This window comes from Augochlora pura, chromosome 8, assembly GCF_028453695.1.
Source record: "Augochlora pura isolate Apur16 chromosome 8, APUR_v2.2.1, whole genome shotgun sequence".
NCBI lineage: Eukaryota > Metazoa > Arthropoda > Insecta > Hymenoptera > Halictidae > Augochlora > Augochlora pura.
In genome coordinates this window covers 2,379,926-2,404,552 of record NC_135779.1, presented here as the reverse complement: position 1 = coordinate 2,404,552, position 24,627 = coordinate 2,379,926, and the positions used below count along the sequence as shown (strand labels likewise).

Below are 24,627 nucleotides of genomic sequence, written 5' to 3'. Positions count from 1 at the left end.
TCAAAGATAAATTAATTTTGGGATCTTTATAAGCCCAGGGTCTCCTTCCTTTTTATTAAAAAAATCTTAAATTGTATTTATTCATCTTTTCTACACCTTAGAATGAGCATATTTTATATAGAACATACATAGAATTATAGTATATCAATATTACAGTATATAGAATATAATGAAAGAAACATTATTATTATTAGATAGAATTAGGATATTAGACATTCCGTATTAATCTAAAAATTTGTATATTAGTATATAATTATAAAGACACATAAAGATAGTAAATAACATTCCACAATATTATTCCATCCCTTCTGAAACATGAAATAAATTATTGCAGCTAGTTTTTTATTTATTACAATTCATGAGAACTTTAAATATAGCTGTATAGAATATCTTGAAGCAACAGTTGTCATATTAACTAGTAGAATATCTAGGAAATGAATGGAAATCCAAACAAAGGAAAACACTTGAACTGTTAGATAACTTAACCGACAGAGTAGAATTTTTCTTAGTATATACTGGTTGCGCCATCTGTGATAAAAAATTTGAACTATTAACCCTTTTAGCACAGTCGAGGTGTAGAAGTAAACTTAACACATAATGTATTAAAGTCTAATATATTACACAATCTGTACCAATATAAAATAAAATCAAAGTTCTTTGCTTGCTTTAGTGTTAGCGCAGCCAGCTGAATTTCCACATTTAACATTTGTCGATAAATATGGCTAACAATTTGAGTATTTTCTCACTATGTTCTTTGGCGCTGTACCGCAATGCCATGTTTAAAGCTACAGTGCGCATCAATCAAAATTGAAATCGCGGCTGTTTTACTCGTAACGCTACGCTTTAAACTCTAAACAATTGATACCGAAGTTAATAAAAATTGCGACTGCGTCTAATTTTACGCTAATTTTAATCTCTACTTAAAATTTACTGAAGCGATACTTGATTATTTCACAACGCTATTGCAAATCGCAGATGCACCCATCTGACCGTTGGGGCAACAAGGTTATACACAATAATGTATACAATAATTTTCGTCTAACATATGTAGCAATAATCTGAAAATAAGGAATCTGAAAACCTCTAAAAAACCTCTAGCATCCTCTTGGCCAATTTACTATTTAATTTGTTACCGAATAAAACAGATAGGATCAGTCAGAGAAGCCGACAAAAAGCGATGTTTCTTCGATGACTGTACCACGGCTTCGTCGTTACAGCTCCGTTTTACAACTGGAGAGAATGCAAGAGATTCTAGTCATGAAAAACAAGCCAACCTTTTGTAATAGACTATAGTATATTTCCATACAATACAGTATCGTATGCATTTACAGTGTATCTCCTTCGACGGTACCAGTTACAAAATCCTACAGGACAGAGAACATCAGGCAGGTGTAATAAAATCAACATTTTATTTTGAAAAATTGAGACAATACACAGATGCGAAAACAATGGTAGCACATTCGTAGCACCAATAAATAGACGTTGAACCGAATTAACGTTAGGTTTTTCTTCAGAGTGACTACACGCCGGGCTAAATGTTGCTCCCCTGATCGAGCAGCCGATCGCAGACAACAAGAAATCGATCCTGATAAAAAGAAATCCCGTGAATCTGTTCGTCGTGTCGCTACATATACTTGGCTGTAACAGCGTTTACGATTGATCTTTTTCTTACTTCTTCTTTTTTCCTATCGTCTCTCGATCTTTCTCTCTTTTTTAATAATCAAGATCGAGGCATGCTTCCGCGCGCCGTTCATTCTTTTGCGAAAGGCAAAGAAATTGAAACGATCGAGACCGCTTGTCCTGGACTTCGTCGATCATCGGCGATCACGTACACCATATCTAAGTTGGAAAGGGCAATATAGAAATATTCATATCGATCCGCGATTCAAGGTTACTTCGCCTATGCGTCACCGAACATCATTTTCATCGTCGACGTACATCATCTCGTCGTTCGAGTCGTTCCGTTCTCTCGTTACGTCATCGTTTATCTGGGAACATAGAGCCGAGCCCCGCGCGAGGAGCCGAACGAGCAACAATTTGTCGCACGTCTTCCCTTTCGCTTTCCGTAAGACACTATATTAAATGATTTTTAGAAACACGTTAGAAGGATCGTCGAAATAATCGCGTTCTCGTCGCAACACGGTTAGGTAAAAGGAACTATCGACAATTTGGTGGACTAACGTTCGTGGCATGATAAAGACAGGAGCTCTCGTCGACTACGGACACGGATCGCGGAATTTTATGCAACTATGACGTAACACCAGGCCTGGGTAGCTGACGGCTCGCGTGCCCACGTGTGCCTCTATACCCTTTCTCACGCGTCCTGCAACTCGCCCCTCGGATGTCGCTCACACTCGCGCGACGCCATAGCTCGCGGCGCGGCGATGTAACGATATGACATTGTTTCTCTGTGCTCCACTCCGAGCTACCCATTTCACGTGTAGCAATGTACACGAAGAAGTAGCAGGGAGAGAGAGAGAGAGGGGGGTTGGGAGCTTTTGGCTCGCGGCCGAAAGAAGTCAGCCAGGCCTGTGTAAACGATGCTCTAAAATTCAGTACAGTAAACTGTCTAACCAGATTTCTAGAATACAGTAAAACGTGTTCCAATGAATTTTTTCGTTTTGAACCTGAACGAATTTCTGCTTCGTCACCAGTTCTCTAGCGACGATCTATAACGATCAATGTTTGTATATATATATATTTATATTCTCATCAGTTTGTAGCAAATATATCTAAAATTGAAACTCGTTCGAACGATACAAAACACTGTTTCGAGGAATCAAACTGTTACATCATCGCTGATAGTTCGGTAAAAACACTGATCATATATCACTTATCGTCTTCGAATTCTAATTGATGGGATCGTAAAGACGCAGTACCGTACACATCTCGTCGGTTTACGGTCGCACGTTTCGAACGTGGTCGCTATTTAAAAAATTATACTACATCGCCAGTTGCTAGTTAAAAGTCGTAATTATTACGCAGTCGACCGCGGAATACGAAATCAAAGTCTCGGTCGAGGGATCGGAGAACAGTAATGTGACGAGATAGTGTCAAATTCATATTAAATACTGAAGATCGGTGAACGCGGTCCACTCGTCTTCGGCGTTTCAAAATCGTGTCCGGCGCTGGAACGATTCATCGATACGGTACGAACGCTTCTAGATTAACCTAAAGACAAATCAGACTTCAACGCGTTAACTGTTTAATACGTTAATCAGTTTCCTTTTAAATTAGAGAATGCTAGACCTATTGTCAATAAAGGCAGTAGTCTTGAGATCATTCTGTGCCCTAAATAGTCTATCCTTTAATCAAGGGGAGTCCGCCACATTGAATAAATGCTGTGAAGTCAAATTAATCGTCTTCTAGAGAACGTTCCTTTAAAATGTTTCAAACGATAACAACAGCTGCTTAATAATTTATAAACGATCCTTCGTCTCGGAACATTGCTTCGAAAACGTTTAGTATTCCCGTCAGCAGTCTATTAATTTCCTTTTTTCTTTTTTTCATTTGACGTTCATTTTGATTAACTCGTACTTTGATTAATCTAACACGATCAATAAACGACGTCGACGGAATGAAGTGTAAAAAATCACTATCGTTGGCACTAGAGTCTACTCCGCAGTGTTCCTTCTCGGCCGAGATGCCGGCGCGAAGCAGCATTGTTGCATTTAAAGCCTAACAGTAACTACGCAACGAGTTTCGATCGATTTTAATAGTAAAAAATTCTTTAATTGAGATATATTCAATACGACACCGCGAGTAGGATTTCTTCTTGAGCGATTGTGGTTCGTCACAGTTTCTCTTTTTGATTGGCACTATCGTTCTTCGTCCCGATTAAGTCAGCCTTTCGCGTTCGTATCTGACGAGACTATGTTACGATATTTAGTTTTAATAATTCTTGAAAGGGAATCAATGAGTCTAGGAAAGCACGAGAGTTTAAAATCTCTCTTAATTAACTTTTCACGAGCTTCGAGAGCGCATAAATATTAACGTAGGTGAAAACAAGACTTTTTTTCTGACTTACGAATCTCTGTAAAGGGTGAATATATTTTGTTCATATATTTTGTAATGTTAATAATATATACCATACTTCTATAATTTTCTATCTTTCAAATTGGAGAAATTATTCAAAAGTATGTAAGAGATATTTTAGGTGCAAATCATAATGACGCTTTAACATTTAGAATTTGTTTAAAGATCCTCGTTTAAGGAAAGATGGTGGTATGCTGAAACGCGTGGCAGATAATTCATTAGTCCCGAAAATTCCAAGCGAATTAGATTTTTATCGATTCCGCAGACTGTTCAATGATCCGTCGACTTCTCAAACCTGAACACATTACGATCCGCCATTGATTCTAAAAGGAACTTCCTCAGCGAGCACGCGATACTTCAAATCATTTTAAACAGTTTCAACCTAATCTAGTCGCCGGCTATAACAATTAACGAACAATTATCTTTACATTGTTTTATACACATACAATATTTTATAATCATCGATTTAATCTTCTCGCACGATCGTATAATAAAGCGCAGTATTTCGGCATGTATCCGAACGAGAGCCTAATTTTATTATACGATGACGTACCATTAAAAACACCTCAGAATTCAAACAGTCATTGCTTAATACTGTTTTAATATTTCACCAACTGGTAGGATTTATCCTAATACATTAACAAAATGTTCTCTCAAATTAGGGCGCTTACAATTACTATTAAACAAAAGTATACAACCACAAATTATTTTCCATCTTTGTTAATCTTTTGCGGATTCTTCTTGAAAATAAAAATATTTTCTTGAAATAATATCTATCGAAGCCCTTACTGATGAGACAAATGAAAAACAATTTAATTATACTTTTACAACATCTGTCATAAGGATACGCAATCCTGTCATTACTAGACTGCGGATTTTATGCGTTTACAGTAAAAAAATTAGTGTAAACGAACTATAAAGCAGAGAAAGCACCAAAACAATTCAAGACTATTCTTGCATTATTTTCAATTTATTAAAGCTATCGAAACAACAGATAAATTCTTATACAACTCTTGTTAATTCCAAGCGAGGCAAAAGATATTGCATAAAGATCCGTAGTCCAGTTATATGTCTACATTAACATTCGTCCTATGAGGACTAGCAATAGATTCGCATCGATCTTCGAACAGCTAACAATCGTTGAAAAAGATCTTTTATTTTTATTAGATTAAAAAAGCTCTCGTTTTTTTCTGGATACATGCCGAAATAGTGACAAAGGGTCGCTAAAAGTTCGCCAGAATGCACGATTGCACGCATGCACGGACCGTAACGTGTTAACAATAAAATCTCTGAAAGAACAGAGAGGAAAGAGAGAGAGAGAGAGAAAGATTTCGATCACGATAAAAAGAGTGTTACAATGGAGAGGTTCTCCGAGCCACGAGGTTAGTCCACGAGATCAGATATTCGAAGTGTTTCCTATATAGAAAAATTCGCTTCCTCCTGTCGCGATACGCGCAAGATTACTTTCTTGACGCCGAGGAGTACAATATACGGTCTACGCTTTGGCACAAAGATCGCGTCTGTGAAAACAATAGTTTAATTGGATTTGAGCTCGACGATTATTCGGTAGAAACTCTACTTTCGGAGACACCTGGGCGCTAGGTTCGGGGTTTACAGACCAAAAATCTGTTCTCGGGTTTTCGGGTATCTGGTATCCGTTCCTCTTGTATTTTTTTTTTTGTTATTTTTGTTCATTGTTTTGCAACGACGAGGTTCCCGGGAACCGCCGGGAACCGCCGTCGCGATTCACGCTTTTCCTGTTCATTTCGTCGGCGTCGTCAGACGGACTCGATATCTACTACAATAGATCTCTAGAACACTCGCGATCGAGCCGATCTGACGACGCCTTAGAGACTTTTCATCTTTATATATTATGTATATAATATATATGTATATATAATATGTATATGTATAATATTTGTATATACGTGCATATACAAATATTATACGATAAAATTCAAAATATACAACCGTAACTACGTTAAACCGAACGAAAGGACAACAAGATACTTATTCATTGTTACTTTCGAAAACGATCGGTCGAGTTCTGAGCGTTTGATTCGTTTCACACGGCCAGCGGTTGCCTCCATGCAAGGATCGATTTTGCGTCTTTGAAAAAAAAAAAAAAGAAAACGAATGCACGAACAAACTGTGCGAGAAACGCCGAAGATGAAGAGGTGAAACGTTTCTACGAGCGATCAAGAAAATCTTTTCACGTTGACGTTGGAATTTCTCAAAGAACGATCATTTCGGGTGCAATTGTCTTAAATTACCCAACACGGTGACTAGGAGGTAAGAACAGATCCGTATGAATAAAATAATTATAAACGATATCAGAGACGACAAAAATGCTTTTCAGAATAAATGCATGAAAATCTAACCAGTCTACCATTCGAATGCGTCACTTGTTAACGATGTTTACTTTTTCCAGAAATAAATCTTCCGGATATCTGACGAACGAACGAATCGAATTTTACAACTACTAAATATAAACATAAACCATAAAAATTAGGATTAAAGGTAAATTGAGACATAGGATAACCAAAGTTGTCTAGTTCTAAAATGGACGCTTAACCCGTTGCCGTACAATTATCTACATAGCAACAATGATTCGAAGCAATTCAATAGCAATAATTTTCTATAAAGAAAAAGAAATAATATATATTTATATATTTACATATATTCTGATTTCAAAGAATGAAACAACCAGAACGTATTTAACAAGTTATTACTAGAAATATGCAACGAGTGGTTAAAAAACGAAGTGTGACGATAATCAACGCAAGGGGTTGAAATCGCGGAAAAACAGAGAGCAGAAGAGAATGAAACGTTCTTTGAGGATTAAAACGAGGAACCGCTGCCCCATTCTACAGCCTCGACGACCGTGGTAATTAATAAACATCTGATAGAGCAACAACCAAATCGAGGAATTTTCCTTTTGATCTATTCAAGCAATCGGAGGAGTACTCTAAGGTCCGCGGGCAAGGTCTACGAACGAAATGGATAGACGCCGGGATGCTGGTTCGCCGAGTGCCCACGTGGACCGACAGTCGATCGGCCGCGTACTAGCTAACGTGTACAAGCTCGCCGCGAAACTATAAGTACACGATCAGAGCTATCCCGGTTCGATCGAAGGCGAGAAATAGAGAGACAGAGACTTCGGCCACGGACAGAGAGTGTCTGGCTGTACCGCGGACGTTTTCTTCGTTGGTCCACGTCGTACACACCGTGGACATGTAGATCGTTGAACGGGCCTCGTCGATCCGATCTGCTCGTCGAAACTTCGTCCCTCTTCAGCTGATTCGCCCACAGACTACACGCGCCGGCAGACCAATACCGCAAAAATGACCTCCCCTCGAAAAACACTTATCATCGCCACACGATTTATTAAACCCGGACCAGCAAAATCTTACTAAATATAGTAAAAAATCGTTCAAGCGGCGCGTCTCTAGTTTCAGCGTTCATTCCTGCTCGACGCTGATGTCGACCGTCCGGACCCTGGACGAGTCTGTCGGTAGCAGCTGAAGACGCTCGGGCTCCACGTCCAGCATGATGATGCACATGAAGCTCTTGCCGGACGCCTGGTCCCGCGGGTAGATGGTGACCGCCGCGAACTTGTCCACGGTGCCGTCCACGTAGGCGCGCAGCTTCTTGTACACCTGCGGGAAATGCCTGCGGAGTGACACACCGCGGAGCTTCAGCTGCTTCTGGATGTTGGTGAAGCTGATCTCGCGGATCCTCTGCGGCGTGTTCTGGCCGTCGTTGCCGGGCATGGAGGTCAGCACCAGCATCTCCGGCGACTCCATCTCCCTGGTGATGTTGCAAGGGGAGGTGGACTGCTGCCTGCCCTGCGGCGAGGCGGACGACGAGGACGTGTGGTGTCTGCTGGCGGAGTCCAGGTGGATCTTCGCGCATCTGGACACCAGCTGCCGCTCCCATTTCACGGCTCCGCTGGTAGGCACCTCGCTGACCACGCATACGGCCACGTAGAGCACCAGCCTGGTGTCCGGGTTGTACGACTTGCACAGTCTGATCACCTCGGCGTACAGGTCAGCGCCCATCTCGCTGGCCAGCAGGTCCGACCATCGGATGTACGTCGGCTTGCCCAGGTCCACGAAGCCGTTCGCGATGAACTTCTCCGCGGCCTCCGGGCTCGAGAAGAAACACTTGACGGCGCCGCGGCCGTGCGACGAGTGGCCACGCTTCGCCAGCGCCGAGATGTGCTTCAGCGTGATCGGGTCCTCCTTCGCCGAGGACAGCACCTGCTTGCACAGGCTGCCCGCCCGCGAGTGCAGGCAGGTACGCCGGTGACGCTGCCAGTGGGCCTTCCTGCACTCCCTCGAGCAGTAGAGGCAGGTGCAGTTGTGGCAGCTCTTGTACGTCTTCCTCGCCTCGGCCAACGTCGCCGTGTTGCTGCACTTGTTGTTCCGGCAACGGACCATCTTCTCCGCCGCGTTCCCAGCCACCAGCCCGTTCGCCTCCTGCGTGTTGTCGAACGAGACCCGTCGCGAACGCAACGGCCCGCCCCTCGACTGCATCGACGACATCTTCGAGGGGATCGTGTCGCTGCCCTCGCTCTTCCGTCTGACCAGCTCACCCGCGTAGTGCGAGCCACGGTCCTCCGTGGCACCCTGCACGTCCATCACGCTCCTAGCGGACTCTGCGACAGTCGGTAATACCAAGGATTGTCAGGGTTATCGGGGCTCGGGTGGGTCGGGTCGTGCTCGCGGTCCTCGTACCAAGTTACTATCGTTTGCAATTCGATGGACTGACCGGAGATGTTTGTTAAGCTACGGCCTTCTTTGTAGATAATGTCGATTTCACTTTCTATCGTTTTTAATTTAGACATTTTTAATTAATTGAGAAGCTAATTTTACTTGAGGATTTGATGTTTCATTGTTATTTGTTGCGTCTAGCTGCTCAAGGTAGTTAGTAATTATTAGAATTGCTCTTAGCTGTGGGAATAGCTTGAATACTTCTCACTACTCGATCTTTCTATTAGAACCGTTATTAATTGAAGGAAAGTGTAAAATGTGTTCTCTCTTTAGGAGATGTCTTCGTTAATAATTCAATTAAATTATTACAAAATAAATTATTACTTACTACACTGATTTTTGTATTTGACTTGTTCGTTGAAATTTGACAGTAATGTATCGTTATTGCTGACTAGTGAAAACGTTAATTGATAACTTGATTGTTTATATAGCAATATTTTGAAGAAACTATGATTTAGTTAACAATGTGCTTTAATAGATTGTCAACGGTTTTATTAGAAATTGTTACACACTAATCGACCGTAACTAAAACTACAGACCATTATAATTATTATAATATAAAATCGTGAAAGCAAATGGATACTTTAATAATATTATTCTGAACTCTTCAAAACTATTAAGAAAAACAATTTATTTGCCTTGAATTTTTATTTCTTGCAAGCCTGTCAAATTTTTGTAATACCGCTGTCCGCTAGCTGCGTTTGCAGACACTGGAAAATAGAGCAGCCAAACGCGACAATATAAAAATATAAAATAATATATCGAAATAAGAACTCGTTTCGACGAAAATGGTGATTGTTGAATTCGATCCGGAATAGTTCGCAAACGATATCGGTACGTTGGACCGTCCTGAAGCATAATGGAACGTGACGATGTAAGCGATTTCGTGTACATGGAAATGAGAATGATTACCGTGACAATATGCCAGAGTGACAGCTGTGTTAGTAACTCCGTTAAATTTTACCCAAGTTCTACTTGACGGTGGTCGTGAATCATGTGCGTGATAACGGAAACGGATTTCCTTCGTTCCATCTTGAAAAAATCACCCTCCCGAGTGGCTTTGTAAGCTCTTATGAGTTATCCAAAAGTGATTAAAAAATAAAAAAAAATATATAAAGAACGGTACACATCGTATGCGTACAGTGTACATGAAAATCAATCGAACGTTGAACGGTTAGAGCAAAAAAAGGAACTCGATAAGATCAAAATAGAGAACAGACTGAACGAAGGACGAGAACATTGAAAAAATGCCTTACGAATGTGCTCGGACTTTTAAATCGTTCGCGTCTTCGGAGTTTTGCGGGCGGTTCGTCGTCATAAATGTAATTAGCTCTCCGGGTCCCAGAATGGCTAGTATCGGCACCGCTAAATTCGTCTCTGATCGATAAGCCTCGGATCGAGACGTCTGTATTCGGAGGAGGCGAGATACCGCTACGATTCCGCCTCCCCGAACTTCAGACGCCGTGTCTCTTCTCTGCAAAGGTGTAAAACAACGTAAGTTCGAACTGAAGATAATGTGAGAACGGCGACGGAACGGGGGGAACAATGCCGCGAGACGCGTTTTCTTGCTTCCTTCGTCGACCGGCGTACGCTCACTTTCTTTCCTTTCGTATATTAATGTCGATCGTCGATCATGGCTGACGTATATGAGGTGTAAGGCGATGGCCGAGGAGGAAGACTCGGGAGCGCAATGGCGGTCACGTGACCGGAAAACACGATTCAACCCCGTCGCATCTGCCCGGCCGGGGACTTTTTCTCTTTGCTCGGGATGCCCGGCGAATCAATCTTTACCATTTCCCGATTTGATCGGCGAGCTTCGTCGACCGTCGCCGATCGGATCCCTCGTCCGTGGATGCGAAAGGGTTCAACGAGATTTCCTGGCCCATCATTCCATGCAACGGTGTCAACGTTTCAGTGTTCTATTTTTGATTCTTTGTATGGTGTTTCGACTCGCTGTGCGCAGATTGCGGACTATGTATTGCATATGGCGTTCAGAGAATATTTTAAATATTCTAAATAATTTATTATATTCTGAAAGAATTTAATTTATCTTCAATATGTATTGTAATGCTTGTCCGCAATCTGCTTGTCCATGTTCGATACTCTTATTCAATGCGCTCTATTGAAATGGAAATTCGGTGATATCGAACGAAAGAGTTGATCCGAGAGTGACACTTTAATCATTTTGAAACCAGCGTTTTGTTTCTAAGACAGATAAATCAGATATGGAAATTACATTCGTGTTTGTCTTGTGCGCTTAAAAAAAAAGAAGATCGTGAATAATATTAAAGAATTGAAAGCTAATCTTTTAAAAAATGTCTTTTGCATACCAAACTACTCATACATACTAAATGTACATATCTGTGCAGGTTCCGTTGCATCTCAATATTTGTCCGTAAAACATCTAAAACAAAATTCTTTCATACAATGAGCAAGTATATCGCTTGTTCGCTAATATTTCCATTTCTCTAGTGTTTATGGGGTGCAGCATCGTCAATTTTGACACGCTTCCTACGTCTAATTCGTTTCCGTCGAGATGCAGCATGTGTACACGGCTCGAAACGAGTACAGTATCACTAAAAAGTTTCATCACACGTACCATGCAATTTACCTGAGAATGTGCGCGAAACACGGACACCGTCCTTTGCAATGACGAAATGAGAGGAAATCGAACGATCGTTGAATAATTGGTGCTAGGAAAAATGGAAAAAAGTCAAAGAGAGAGAGAGAGAGAGAGAGAGAAGAGAGAGAGAGAGAGAGGGGGGTGCCTGTGAAGGGTAAATGGGAACGAGGCGAATAGAAACACAATCGGAGCGCGTAAAGTGGAAACGACATAGACGCATGACGGCCCCCACGATTCAGATGTTAACATGGGAATTTCACGGCAGCTTGATCACCGAAATTACGCGACGATGTACAAAGCGACGCGGCGGAAATTCCGAAAGGAATTACCTGGCAATTACGCGGGATTCGCGCGCGTAAAAACGTCGTCGGAATCGCAACTTGTCTCCGAGGCTTGGAAATAGATTCTCCCACGGATTAGTATTATCGCCGCCGTGTGTATCGGGCATATTCAAATTGCGTCTTATGAATTTTCAACGAACGCTCCAGATCCATTTCGCTCATGAATTATTAATTTCCCTTACGAGGCTGTTGCACGGATGTTAAATTTTAATCCCTTCCGTACGACAACGAGAACAATTATCTAATCGCGGTGGTTCGTTGACCGTATCGATTCGAAGACATTTCGCATGCAACTGTAATTATTACTCGCTCGAACGTCATTTATTATTTACGGTTACAAATCCTCGCGCTCGAATGTTCTTTCTAGACAAAATGACACGACTAATTTATGGCAAGGTTCTGTTTGGTATATCACGAGATTTTTATCGATACTACTTTTCTATTTAATTAAATAAAAGTTGAATAAAATCATCATTATTATTTATATTTAAATCTTGAAAATTTTAATAGCCCCATTTTTAGGGCATTTGTAAGACGAACTACTGTAGATATGAAAAAATCTGATACTATAAATATCGATATAGATTTGTGGTCTAAAAAAAGAAAAATGGCGGACATTGAAATCGAGGCTGGATTGTTCAAATTTGCCTATAAAAGATATAAATTCGACTCGATAGTATCCTAGCAACGTTCAATATTCTCAATGTATTGAAATAAAAATTTGAAAAGCTAGTCGGTCGCGGCACTGATTCTTTTGATGAAAATATCACGTCGAAAACAGCACGTTAACATCTGACCGTGGGTGTCCGATGACTCGCGATCATACAGCCACGCAGGATACATACACATATAGAGCTCGTGGGAGTAGAGTAGATTAGGTTTTTTTTTTGAGCACTCTCGAGTCCCTCGAGAGGATCTGCCTCAGAACGAAAACTTACATAGTCCTCCTACCTTGGAGGTCTTGGCGTAGGTCGCTGCAGCTCTTCCCGGCTTTCGCATTCGCCTGGCCGACGTTAGTTCGATGCCGCATGGAGGCGGATGCGCCAGTCGTAACTGGTCCTGGCCCAGGACTCGGGGTACGCGACGCGGATGGCAGCCCGAGGAGGGAGTCAAGCACGTCCTCCAGGGTCGTGGAGCCGGGGCTCGGTTTGTTCCGCAGAAGAGCTGCCGTCGCCATCGCCTCGTCCGTATCGCTCTGGCCCGATCCTAATCGGTTTCATGCAGGGGTCAAGAAAGTGACAGAGACGTCCGCGTCATCCTCTTGGCCTCGGACGTTCGTTTCATTTGGGTAACTTATGTTTTTTCTTTTTTTGCGGTCGTCGCGTGGGTCCGTGTCGTTTCGTCTGTGGTCTCCCGTCTCGTGTCGTCCTCCGTTTCCTAGCTTTATCTCTAGTTTCTTTACTTTTCACGTGATCACTTGATACGAACCTCTGAGACGCATGGTTCAAGTAGCTGCCGATTTTGGGGCCACGCCTTTTTGCGCGGCTTTTGCAAACGGAAGCTGCTAACGCGTTTGTTCTCTTTTTCCGGTTTCGCTAAAGACGACTAAGAAATTAAATATAATTCCAAAGAGTTCAACTTTGAACGCAAAATTATGAGATTGTAACGTGAGCGCGAAGCTTCGACTATTGTTTATAGAATGACCAGAAAATCACTCGCAATCGCGAAATGTGGGACTCCTCAGGTCATTTACAGTAACTTTTTCCTTTACAATAATTTTCTCCGAGGCTTCGTTAATTAGTTATTAACGAAAAACACTGACCAATGAGAGGCGAGCTCCGCTGGTGCGAGACTGCTGAACCAACGAGCGGACGTAGCCCAGTTCTATTGGCCAGCTCGGCCGCCTCGCGCTAATCGTGCTCGGCTCTGATTGGTCAGCGTATTTTGTTAATAACTAGTCAACTGCATCTTGGAGAAAATTGTTGTAAAGGAAAAAGTTACTGCAAATGACAAGAACATTCTGTATATGAAACTGTTGAAATTCTTGATAACGAATAAAGCTACTGTATTTGATTTGATGTTGAACAACAACGCGGGGGTCAAATAATTACGCATTTAATTGTTAATTACGTATATTTTGTAATAACTCAACAGCAATCGATAAACAGCGGTTGACAGACTATTTATTTGTAAATTAAGATGTTTTCGCTTCAAACTAATTGATTAACAACTTCGTGTCATTTTTCTGGCATTAAGTTTAGGGGTGAATGGAATTTATAATTGATAAGAGTTTACTTATTTAAGATGATCGAGCAGCGGGATCATTGATGAAACTTAAGGGATGTTTACGTGGTGTTGCGCGGAACAATGCATGTTCTGTCATTTCGTTGGTCGAGTATCACGTAACACTGGCTACAAAATGGACATCGATTGCTACTTGAAGCATGTTCACTGAAAGCGCGCGAGGTGTGTATGCGAAAAGGTCGAAAAACCCCTCAGCCGACCATCAGAGTTCTAGGGTGCTCGTCACGTGTTTCGTTGGGGTGTCTGCCAAGGGCCCTTTTAAGCGCCACTTTTTTCGGTAGACGTCCCTTACGAACTTCCCCGCGCTTCCGCCACGTCAGAAATTACGTAAAATGTTGTCACATGATTTGAAAATACTGGCGGTGCGTTTCTTAACAAATTGCGAAAGACCATTCAATTAAATCTCCAACTCAAAATAATTAAATCTTAACAATAGTTCACTTGAAATATTACGACGAATTTAGTTTAAATGTTACCAATAATACTGTGTAAATGTTACCAATAATTCAGTTCATATGTTACTAATAATGCAGTTCATATATTACTAATAATTTAGTTAAAAGGTAGTAATATTGCCAAGTTTAGTTTTCAGCCAGAGGAGAAACTTGTCCAACGTATGTCTTCTGCATAATCAAATGAAACGTCTAATTATGTAAGAAGAATGCGAAACTGTAAAATGCACTATCAATTTTTGAAAATTGTCAAGGAAAAAAAAAAGAATATTACAGATTAATGATTAGTGGAAAATATTGATTGATGGAAGAGGACGATTGCTTCAAAGAGTTATATCAAATCCATAAAGCCGAATAACAAGCGTTAAAATACGAATTTAAATTCTGATTACTATATTACTTAACTTCGTGCAAATTATAATTACTGAAACATTTTTTAGGCGATCAAAAAAATTACTCAGTACACAGACAAAATAAATACGTTATCAGTTGTTAGTAATTCTTATTAGTTCTTGTTAATTATAATTATTTCTTGTTAATTATAATTATTTCTTGATAATTATAATTATTTCTTGTTAATGATAAACATTTCTTGTTAATGATAAACATTTCTTGTTAATGATAAACATTTCTTGTTAATGATAAATATTTCTTGTTAAGGATAAATATTTCACGTCAATTATAATTATGTCTTGGTAACTATAATTATCTCTTGCACATACCATAACAGCATAAAAATCCGTTTAATTAAAAATTTTGAGAACAGCCGATGTTTTCTATCCTCACGGAATGGCTCGTCCCCTTCCAGGTCTCGTTGGCACAGAATCACGACGATAACATTGCCGGCGATCCGTACGCAACACGTTAACAAACCCGCGAGGCTCCCCAGCAAACTTCGACGTTTTCTCATCAAACAATAAGTGTCCTTACCTCGATCAAGTCGAAGAGAAGCCACGGCTCGCCCGGAGTCTCTTTAGAGAACGTCGACTATCGCTATAAGGATCCTCTCGCCGGTTCGCTCCCACGTTTCTTCCCGGACGAACTCGTAACGAGCACCCCCTCCCTCCCGAGTTGCCGTCTCACCGAAAGTTTTTCCAAACTTCGGCCCCGAGGAAAACGTTCGAGCGGACTGCACACGGACGGAACACCATCGCGGCGAGACACCGAACGCGGGCAAACTCGTGGACGACAAACGTTCGATGAGACGCACTTACAAGATTGGTTACCGGCAACGATTCTTGGTCCAGGGGGATGCACGGACGGCGACTGTGGCTGTTCAATAGCGACTTGGAGATCAAACCACCCCTCTCCGCGTTACGGAAACGTCTTTCCTTTGTTCAATATGTAGAGTGCTTTTATTCTACATTTTATTATTTTTTACCACCCTCTGGTTTGGGGTTTAATATATTGCTAGGTAGTTGAAGTAATAATTAGACCGCCGGATTTATGCATTTATTGCAATAATCACTGAGCGAAATAAGATATCGTGAATACTATAATATCATTCGAAACGTGTTAAAATTGTTGGCCGAAGAAACATTATATAAATAAATTGCTAAATTGGAGAAGATATATTTAACATTAGAATCGTAACTGTTGCGTACACGCGGAACACGTTATTGTTAAGTAACTGTTATTTTGTCTGACAAATGATATCCACGAAATTGGACAAGTTTTAATGGTAAATCATCTCTAGTAAATCATATATCAATAATTATCAAGAATGACATATCAATAATTATCACGAATTATATATCAATAACTTATCAAGTACAGATATTATTCTGTTATTTAAAATCGAAATAAAATTCTAAACCCCTGTGATTAACATCTAAGCAGCCAAGTAAATTTAGGCACATGGTGAACGTTAATTTCCAGCCCCTTCTAGCAAACGATTGCAATTGAGAACCACCTAATTTAAATAATTCTAAAGAAAATGGCACGCGAGGGGGTTGCAACGACAAAAGCCGTAGGAATATTCAGTCGTACCGCCGCATCGCGGCAGAGTGGCTCGCGGAGAGGGGTTGTCGGACGATCGCGGGCTACTTTTTCGATCATCCCTGGCAAAAAGAGCCGCTGCCGGAAACGGCAACCCGCCGGATACGAAGAACAGCGAGGACGTGTACTTTTTTTTCGAGCCTCCTCGTGCGTGTATTCTGAATGTACGGGGTAGCGGGGTGGAGCGGGGGGCGGGGGGGGGGGGGCGCAGCTAATCGTGACGATACAAAAAGAAAAACAGAAGAGAAAAAGGTGGGTGTAGGGTAGGGCTACGGTAAAGGGGGAGAGGGGTGCGGGTGTGGGTTGGGGGGGGGGGGGTAGGCTAGGGGGTCGGGTCGGTTGCTGGCTCGAGGGTGAGTTGCAGACGCCCACGATTTTTCTTCACCCGTCGTCTACCGTCTCTACGTAAATCTACGGTGTGCTCTCTACTTGCGCTGCTTCTACTACTACCAATGACGCAGAGGGCCTAGGCGCCCTAGCCCCTAGTTCTAGAGGGCCGGTGAGCGCAGTTTTTTCCCTCGGCCGTGGCTCCGCGCGGAAAAAGCTTAGAAGGCAAAAACGAAGCTGAAAACACAGATGAGGGGTGGGGGGTAGGGGCGGGCTGTGGGTGGCCCACCCTTTTGAACCCTCGTTTACCAGACATTTGCCTGTGGCAACCTCGTTCTCTTTCTGCCGGAAAGAAACCGGGCGGAACACAGTTTTCTCTTGTTCTTTTATTTCGGTTCTCCTTCCTTCTTTCTTTCCTTTTTTTCTTTGCTTTGTTCCCCTTTTTCTCCTTTCACGCTCTATTTCCGGCTGCAAGTGCATCGAGTGCGCGGGCGCGCGCGCGCACACACGCTGATTACGCGGATGCGGGAACAAGCCGCGGAAACAATTAGAAAAAAGGAAAAGAAAGTAGAGAGATCGAGAGAAAAAGAGAAAGAGAGAGAGAGAGAGAAAGAACATAGGCAGAAGAGAAATAAAATAGAAAGAAACGAAAGCGATATGGCGGCGAAACAAATACAGCACTTACCGTGACGACATAAGCAGAGCGCATCAACCAAATTAATCGATACACGTGTATATATGACATTTATATTATATATACGTATAGTCAAGTAGAGGTACTGCAAACGGGGATGTGGTGTTCGGCCGAGAAACCGACGAGAGAGTAGAAAAGAGAAGAAACTGGGAGGGGGTGAATCGGGGATTGAAAATTAATATGCTACCGTTAACGACGGGGTTCTCTCTAAACTGGTCTTAAGACATCGTTGTTACTGTTGCGAACACGTAGGAACAGGTTTAATCGACGTTATCGTTTATGCAAATTTATTAGTCTCGTGCAAATCGAGTTCAGATATACGCGATCGTTTATCTTTCCGTCGAACTTGTTGAAAATCTTGGTTTTATAAATAACCGTCTGACCTCGAGGATGTATAAAAATTATTTTTGGAACGGACACGTTCTGCTTTATCGAGTGTATATTTAAATACGACTGCACTGAGTCTGCTCTAAAAATAGATTTCTTGTTTGGCTGTATAGCATTGTATTTTCACGATTGATTCTATTTTTAGCAGTGTTCCAACCAATTTTCATAGGACACTGAACAATCGTGGTTACAAATGTTCATTCACAATCGCTTGAATTCGTTCCTACCTCTTACCTCTGAGCTACATCAAACATAGTCAAACACCTTCGAACAGCTTCGAACATTATACTGAAGACAGAAATTTGATCATTAGAATTTGCGTTTAGGTTTCTCGAAAATTCTCTACCGTGTCAATATACTATCGTTTGCCCAGGCCAATAACAACGATCCCTCGAAACCGTACAAGAATCAAGAGCTACGTATTCTATCTATCGATAAACCTCCGATTCATGCGGAGAGAGAAAGAGATAAATATATATATAAAGAGGTGGAGAAGAACAATACAGAAAGAAAAAAACAAGTAAAAAAAGAGAGAAGAGAGAGAGAGAGAGGCTACGGTAGAATACTGAACGTAGGAATCTAGGAGCATCAACGCAAAACAAACGCAAAGGGCGTAAATGACAATAATTTATTGTTGTCAAAGGGTAATTACGCTCTACAAAGAAATGATAAATCGTTGGTGTGTCCGAACAATAAGTACGGAATTACTTAAGAAAGGCAGAAGCACCGGCACGCAGAACTGTTCGGTACAAAGAGAGACAGAAGGCAGAGCGGTACGTAAACGCGATAGCAATCGATTCCAGGTTGGAACTGAATTTTTCGTTAACAAGACTTCGTTAACGAGCGAGACGGAACGATAGTTAACCAAAAGTGATCGCGGAGAGACACGCGAGGTGCCCGCTGATCGTTAAATAATACACGTTTCACCGACGGTTCTGCGAACACTGCACTCGTAATTAAATGAGTAACAATAATAATGGCATAATAATAATCAATAATAATAATAATAGTAATAATAATAATAATAATCAATAATAATAATAATAATTAATAATAGTCAATAATAATAATAATAATAATTAATAATAATATCAACGCGTTTGCAAGTAATAATGAACGGTGTATACGATTCCATACGTGTTTCCTTCGGACGTATGCATACATATACATCTCGGCGGATTGATATACGTATGTATAAGGACCGAGAGACAGCTAGAGATAAAATATAAACGTGTGGGGGGGGGACAACTTTACAGTAAACATACATGAACGCAAAAATAGTAGACTACTGGTCAAAGTAAAGGAGAAGGGGGGCTAACGTCCGAGTGACGGGAGTGTGTGTTTCGCGCCAACGAGATCCGTAGGCGAATCAAGATCGTAACGGTTGGAGAGCAAAAGTGGTGGACGAAGGGTAATGGGCTGGCGGGGATGCAATTACTAGTGGAACAAACGTGGAGTGGAGTGGGGGGTCTCTGTTGTCAAAGGTTCTGGACGGCGGAGGGCCTTTCGGGTTTGCGGTTCTTCCAACGACGAGGGGGACGGTCGTAACAAAGTAACAAAGTTTTCTACAAAATAATTCTCGTGACCAAAATAAACAAAAAAGAAAAAAAGAAGACACGATTCGTGGTTTGTAAAAACGAACGAGGCTTATAAAAAGTCTACCAGGGAGTCTGTCGACGCGCCTCGAGCCGAGGCGGGGGTGGGACCAGTCGAGAGACCGCCTGTGGAATGACGAAATATACGCTGGGAACGTCGACGAGTATCGAGAAACCAACTACCCCCGAAGATCGCTTCGCATTCGAGAATCTTGGCGCTCCCTCGTTACGAGCGCGCTACCCTGACCCAGTCCCGACGCTGTTTCCCGAGCCATGGGACTCTCCCGGTCCCATTCTCTTATCGTCCCCATCGATAAACGATACACAATTTTGCTGGCATTCGCGAAATCCCGTCTACTCTCCCTGTGAGCGCGTCGGGCGAGTCGACGGCGCGCTCGCAGAGAGGGAACGCTCGTCGTTTCTCTAGACTCGTCGACGTTCGACAGAAAATTTCCAAAGAAAGAGCGTGTGTAGAGAGTGGATTCTCCGGTTCAGAATCGTCGTGTGTGTGTGTGTGTGTGTGCTTGAATTTCGTTTGAAGTGTGCGGGATTGATCCAGACCCTCGAGCAGTTCCGATTCACGGTTCAACGTTCACGTTGGCGGCAAGCTGACGAAAACGATAGACGAGAGACTGGCGATAACAGTGCTCGGCGTGGGCGTGTATCATTACTCTAATCTCGAATACTGCGACTTCCGAATCGAGGATCTAGCTGCGCGAGCGCCGAGCTCGCCTCCCCTTTCTGCTGGCCCACGAGCTTCGCGCCTAGAGCAACCGACGATGAAAGCACTGCGAGTGAACGAATCCCATCGACTGGGACTGCTACGTAAGCGATACAAAAATCTACGCTACTTAATCAGCTGATCGTACACGACTCAAGTGGAACTAGCACGTTCCCTCTGCCACCTGTCCAACCAATCTGCGATAATTGCCTGGGCTACACCCTTCGACCGACGAAATTTCTCCGCGTCAGTTACTTACTATACAACGCGACGATAGAACGTTAATAATCGATTAATATCTCGTTACTTTCGTATTAACAATTTCGTAATCTTATGTCGAGTAATCCTTTCGATCGCAGTTACAGAAGGCTTTTCAAGATAAAAATAAGATAGAGTATTTTCTGCTTCCTTTGCGCCGCTTTTACACTTTAGAATCAGCCGGTATTATAGTTATCAATGATTGTCAAGAGTGAATGTTAATTAAGTGAACGTTACAACGATTTAACAGATTACGCGTCAGAATTAGCATCGCATTGAAACACCCTCCGTAAGTAATTGCTTAAAGTCTAAACTTCCATCAATTTTTCAGTAGAAAAATCCGTTGTCCTTCCAAAATTTAGAATCGTAATTTCTTTACGACTATTTTTGTACAAATATTCAGGGAACAGGCGCGTTCCCTCCAGTAGAGAAACTTTTCGTTAAATAGAATATAAAAATAAATTTTCGATTCATCGTAGACTATATACAGTTTATAATTCAATGATAACGTGTCTTATACAAATAGAATTTTATAGCCGTAACTCGATTAGAAAACGATCTCGGAACCACGCGAAATACTCGATCCACTCGTGATCCAACGCGCGCGTTTACCTGTACCAAAACCTGTCCACTCCCGGCACGCTAATAGAAATTTATAAAAATAGCAAGCCTAACAACGATCAACTAATTTGCCAACCCCGCTAATTTCTAATTGCGAGAACGCACGATCTACACCGTCTTTCGCGTGAGAATAACACGGTGCACGAACAACGAAACGATTTCTTAGCCTCGAGTATCATAAAAATACACGACACCGCCGTTTGCACGGTTCAACAGCCTAAGAGCTACCTTTACGAACGTGCCAACGGAATAAAAAGTTCCTCGGAAAATATCTGCTCTGCCCTAACCTCGACAACGCCGTCGCTTAAATCAGTTACGGCCGCACTTCTGAACATCGCCTAACTAATCCCACGAATCTCTCGAGCTTGCCACCGATACCTTTGCCACGAAGTTCAAGCGCAACGAAACTAACAATATTTCAGCCAGCATACTGTACAATATATTTAAAGAGATGAAAAGATAGAGGTGCGCAGTCAAGAGTGGGACACAGATCGTGGTAAGAGAAGAAAGAAGAACGAAGAAGCAGTTCGAAAGCCGCGCAGAATATACAAGAGCGTGGTGTCTGTGCGCACCGACCCCTCGATCGGCAGCGATCCCGGTCGAGAGACCGCCGGCGAATTATGTACAAAGAGAAACCGGAAATCTCGATCGCGGCGAGGACCGCTCGGTGTCCTCGATCGTCGACCGTTCGCTTAAACGAGCGCGTTACAGCGACGTGGTACAAAAATAATTTCTCTGCCGATCGAAACTGGCCAGACACGCGTCGTGTGCCACGCCGCGTCCACGAGGAGAATAGTCGTGGTGATCACGTGGGTGCCGTGAGATCACAGTGACGAAACGAGACGTAGCTTGGAGACGGTCCCAATGCTCTCGAGGACGTGTCGACGAGCGTGGTCGTAGGAGTTTTGAGCAGACAGGTCTCGAAATCTACGTCAGACGACAAGGCGGTGGTTCCAAGAAGATCGTTCATCGGTCCCTGCCAACTGTCGAGAAAAATCACGCGCGACACGCGGAAACGTTGACGATCGGTCGGAGTCTCTATCATGGCCACGAGGCTGTCGACGAAATCGGATCATGCGAAACTTTCGGAGTCGTCTGCTGCGGTCTTCTCCTGGCGAATGTCCTGTACACGGCGTCTATTGTTTTTCCTGTCGACTTTACAAGCATTAGAAGCGTTTTGGAGGATCCGCGGCGTCCTAATGGTCCGTTAAGGTCCCAACAGGGCGCGAAAGAGCGAAGAGGCGCGGGAAGCTGCGTCCCTAGCGACTATGCCTAAACCCGCACGCGAATGCTACCCCTGGCGAACAGCTCTCGTTGGATGGGTTGTTTACCATAGTCGAGTATTTATTCTGCAGATTGTTCACCTACCGGGTGTGAAAAACTTGACCATGAGAATTGCTGGTGCGATCCAAAAGCTGTTCAATTCGCGGGAAAAAATAAATGGCAGATGAAGAGGGAAACATTTCCGTGACATTTTGTCGACAGTGATTTTCAATCGAATAAGAAGTATTTTGTGAAAAAATGTTGTGAAAAAATCTTCACGAAGATTTGAGGGTTGCACCAGCAGTTCATTAATTCCCATAGGAATAGGTTCTTACGGAGACCCTTTATTCTGATTAACTCTTACGAAGGACCATTTACTTGTTTCTCATGTCTATAATTATCTTGTATTTATTTTCGATCTCATGTTTTGTACCAGTAATCATGGCATCGATAATTTAGTAAATGGAACTTTGGATGCCTGGTTTTCAATGTATATTTCGCATTATATAAAAACACCTCTCGTGCTGCTTGTATACTTAAGAAAATTAAAAGAGCACGTTTGAAAAGTAAGGAATAAATAACGAAACTGATTAGAGCTGAAAACTACGATTCCTTTGACATTGATCCAGAATAAAGGTTCTCCGCGTTTCAACGAAGATCATAACAACGCCATCAACGATCCGTTTAAAACTGTTTCAACCCAGCTCCATCTAACCATGGTAACCGTGAAGAGTTCCGAACGAGCTACGTTCGCCCAGGGACGGTATTCACGAAAGGGGGACACCTGTGTGAATCGTCTTCGTCAGCTTATGTCTAGCGAAGCGGCCGAGCGCGGCCAGGTCGAGGATTCGTCTGGCACGTCGTTTAGCGCGATCGAACGGCAACATCGTTTTCCGGTGGTTCGCGGCGACTGTACGTGTTCTCTTGTTCGGTCTCTTTCCCGTTTTTGGCTTTCCGCTAGGCGAGCAGCAACTCACCGCGGTGATGGCGTTGCTGTTGCTGCGGTTGCTGCTGATGATGTAGCTGACGGTGATGATGATGGGGATGGTGGTGGTGATAATTGAGTGAGGAGGACGGTGACGGGCAGAGGCTTCCGCCACCACCGCCGCCAAGCTGCTGTTGCTGGTGCTGCTGCGGCTGCTGGCCGTCGTCGCGGGTCGGTGTCAGGTCCAAGAACAGACCGGAAGTCGCGGAGTCCACGCAACTGCAGGACTCAGTGGCCGTTGCGTTGCAGCCCGGACAGCAGTCGGTCTCCGTGGCCAAACTCATCGGCGTCTCCGGCGAGTCCACGGGTCTCGTGCCAACGAACGAGCTCTCCATCCAACACAGCTTCACGCTCCCTTCGCAGCAGAAGTTTCAATAGATTAGACAGATCTCGCGCGAGGTAGCCGCGCGCGGGGTATCACACACCGGCTGACTCCTCCGAAACCGCATTTCTTTTCATTATTCTTTTCGTTTAGCTTTTGGTTTTTGTTTTCGGCGTTCGGTTTTGCGAGAGGTACCCAGGAACAAACACAAAGTTCTCGCTCAGTGAGTGTGTTTTACTGTCTGCGGTAAGGTAGACCTCGGGTCGGTCAGCTTGTATTCCGACGTATCGTTAGGTGTCTTTTTTATTTGTTTGTTTGTTTGTTTGTTTGTTTGTTTGCTCTAGTTCAACACGGTACGCGGACTCGTCTGGTTTTAGAGTAAAAGGCAGACGGAAAGCTTCGTCGAACGACACTCTCTGGTTAATTCGTATTAGTGAAGCGTCTAATACGGAAATATTAATTACAATGCAGACAAGCTGATGCGCCCGGCGCGGGCAAGTTATGGTCGTGGAAAATGTTACTACGGCTGGGGGAGAGAAAAGAGTCGAGTCGAGGGGTTTCGCCCTGGGTTGGCCGTTCGACGGCCGGGAAGTGTTGGCACGCTCTCTCGCGTATGTGTCGTGGCTTTTGCAGTATCGAGTGACCGAACGGAACGATTCGACCGTGGTTTACTGAATAATTGATAAACAATTATATTGATTCCCTGCTGGGCGTGCATTAATACGTTCTGTATAATGGAATAAAAGCACAGCCTCGCCCCTTATTGTAACTGTCAATCGATTGAGAAATTATTGCACACGTTCTATTAAAATAGTCTAACATTCTTATTCAAAATCCTGATTTCTCTAATTTATACTTTTTTAGTATATACATTTGTACTTTTACTAGAATGGAGAACCTTGGTCAATATAAATTACAACTATAAATATCTCATATTGAACTCGATCATTTAACTTTTCGATCTTCTAATTATTTCTTTCTTTAAT

General features: G+C 42.8%; 1 protein-coding gene across 1 annotated transcript in view; it reads right to left on the bottom strand.

Moving 5' to 3' along the window:
* Positions 1-1,283: 1,283 nt before the first annotated feature.
* LOC144474454 (uncharacterized) overlaps positions 1,284-24,627 on the bottom strand; it is a 38,893-nt gene continuing 15,549 nt past the window's right edge. Inside the window, exons 5-6 of the mRNA XM_078189299.1 lie at positions 12,726-12,980; positions 1,284-8,695 (exon numbers count right to left, since the gene is read on the bottom strand). Of these exons, the coding sequence (XP_078045425.1) occupies positions 7,497-8,695; positions 12,726-12,980 (1,454 nt within the window). The 3' untranslated portion in view covers positions 1,284-7,496. The remainder of the gene's footprint in view (positions 8,696-12,725; positions 12,981-24,627) is intronic.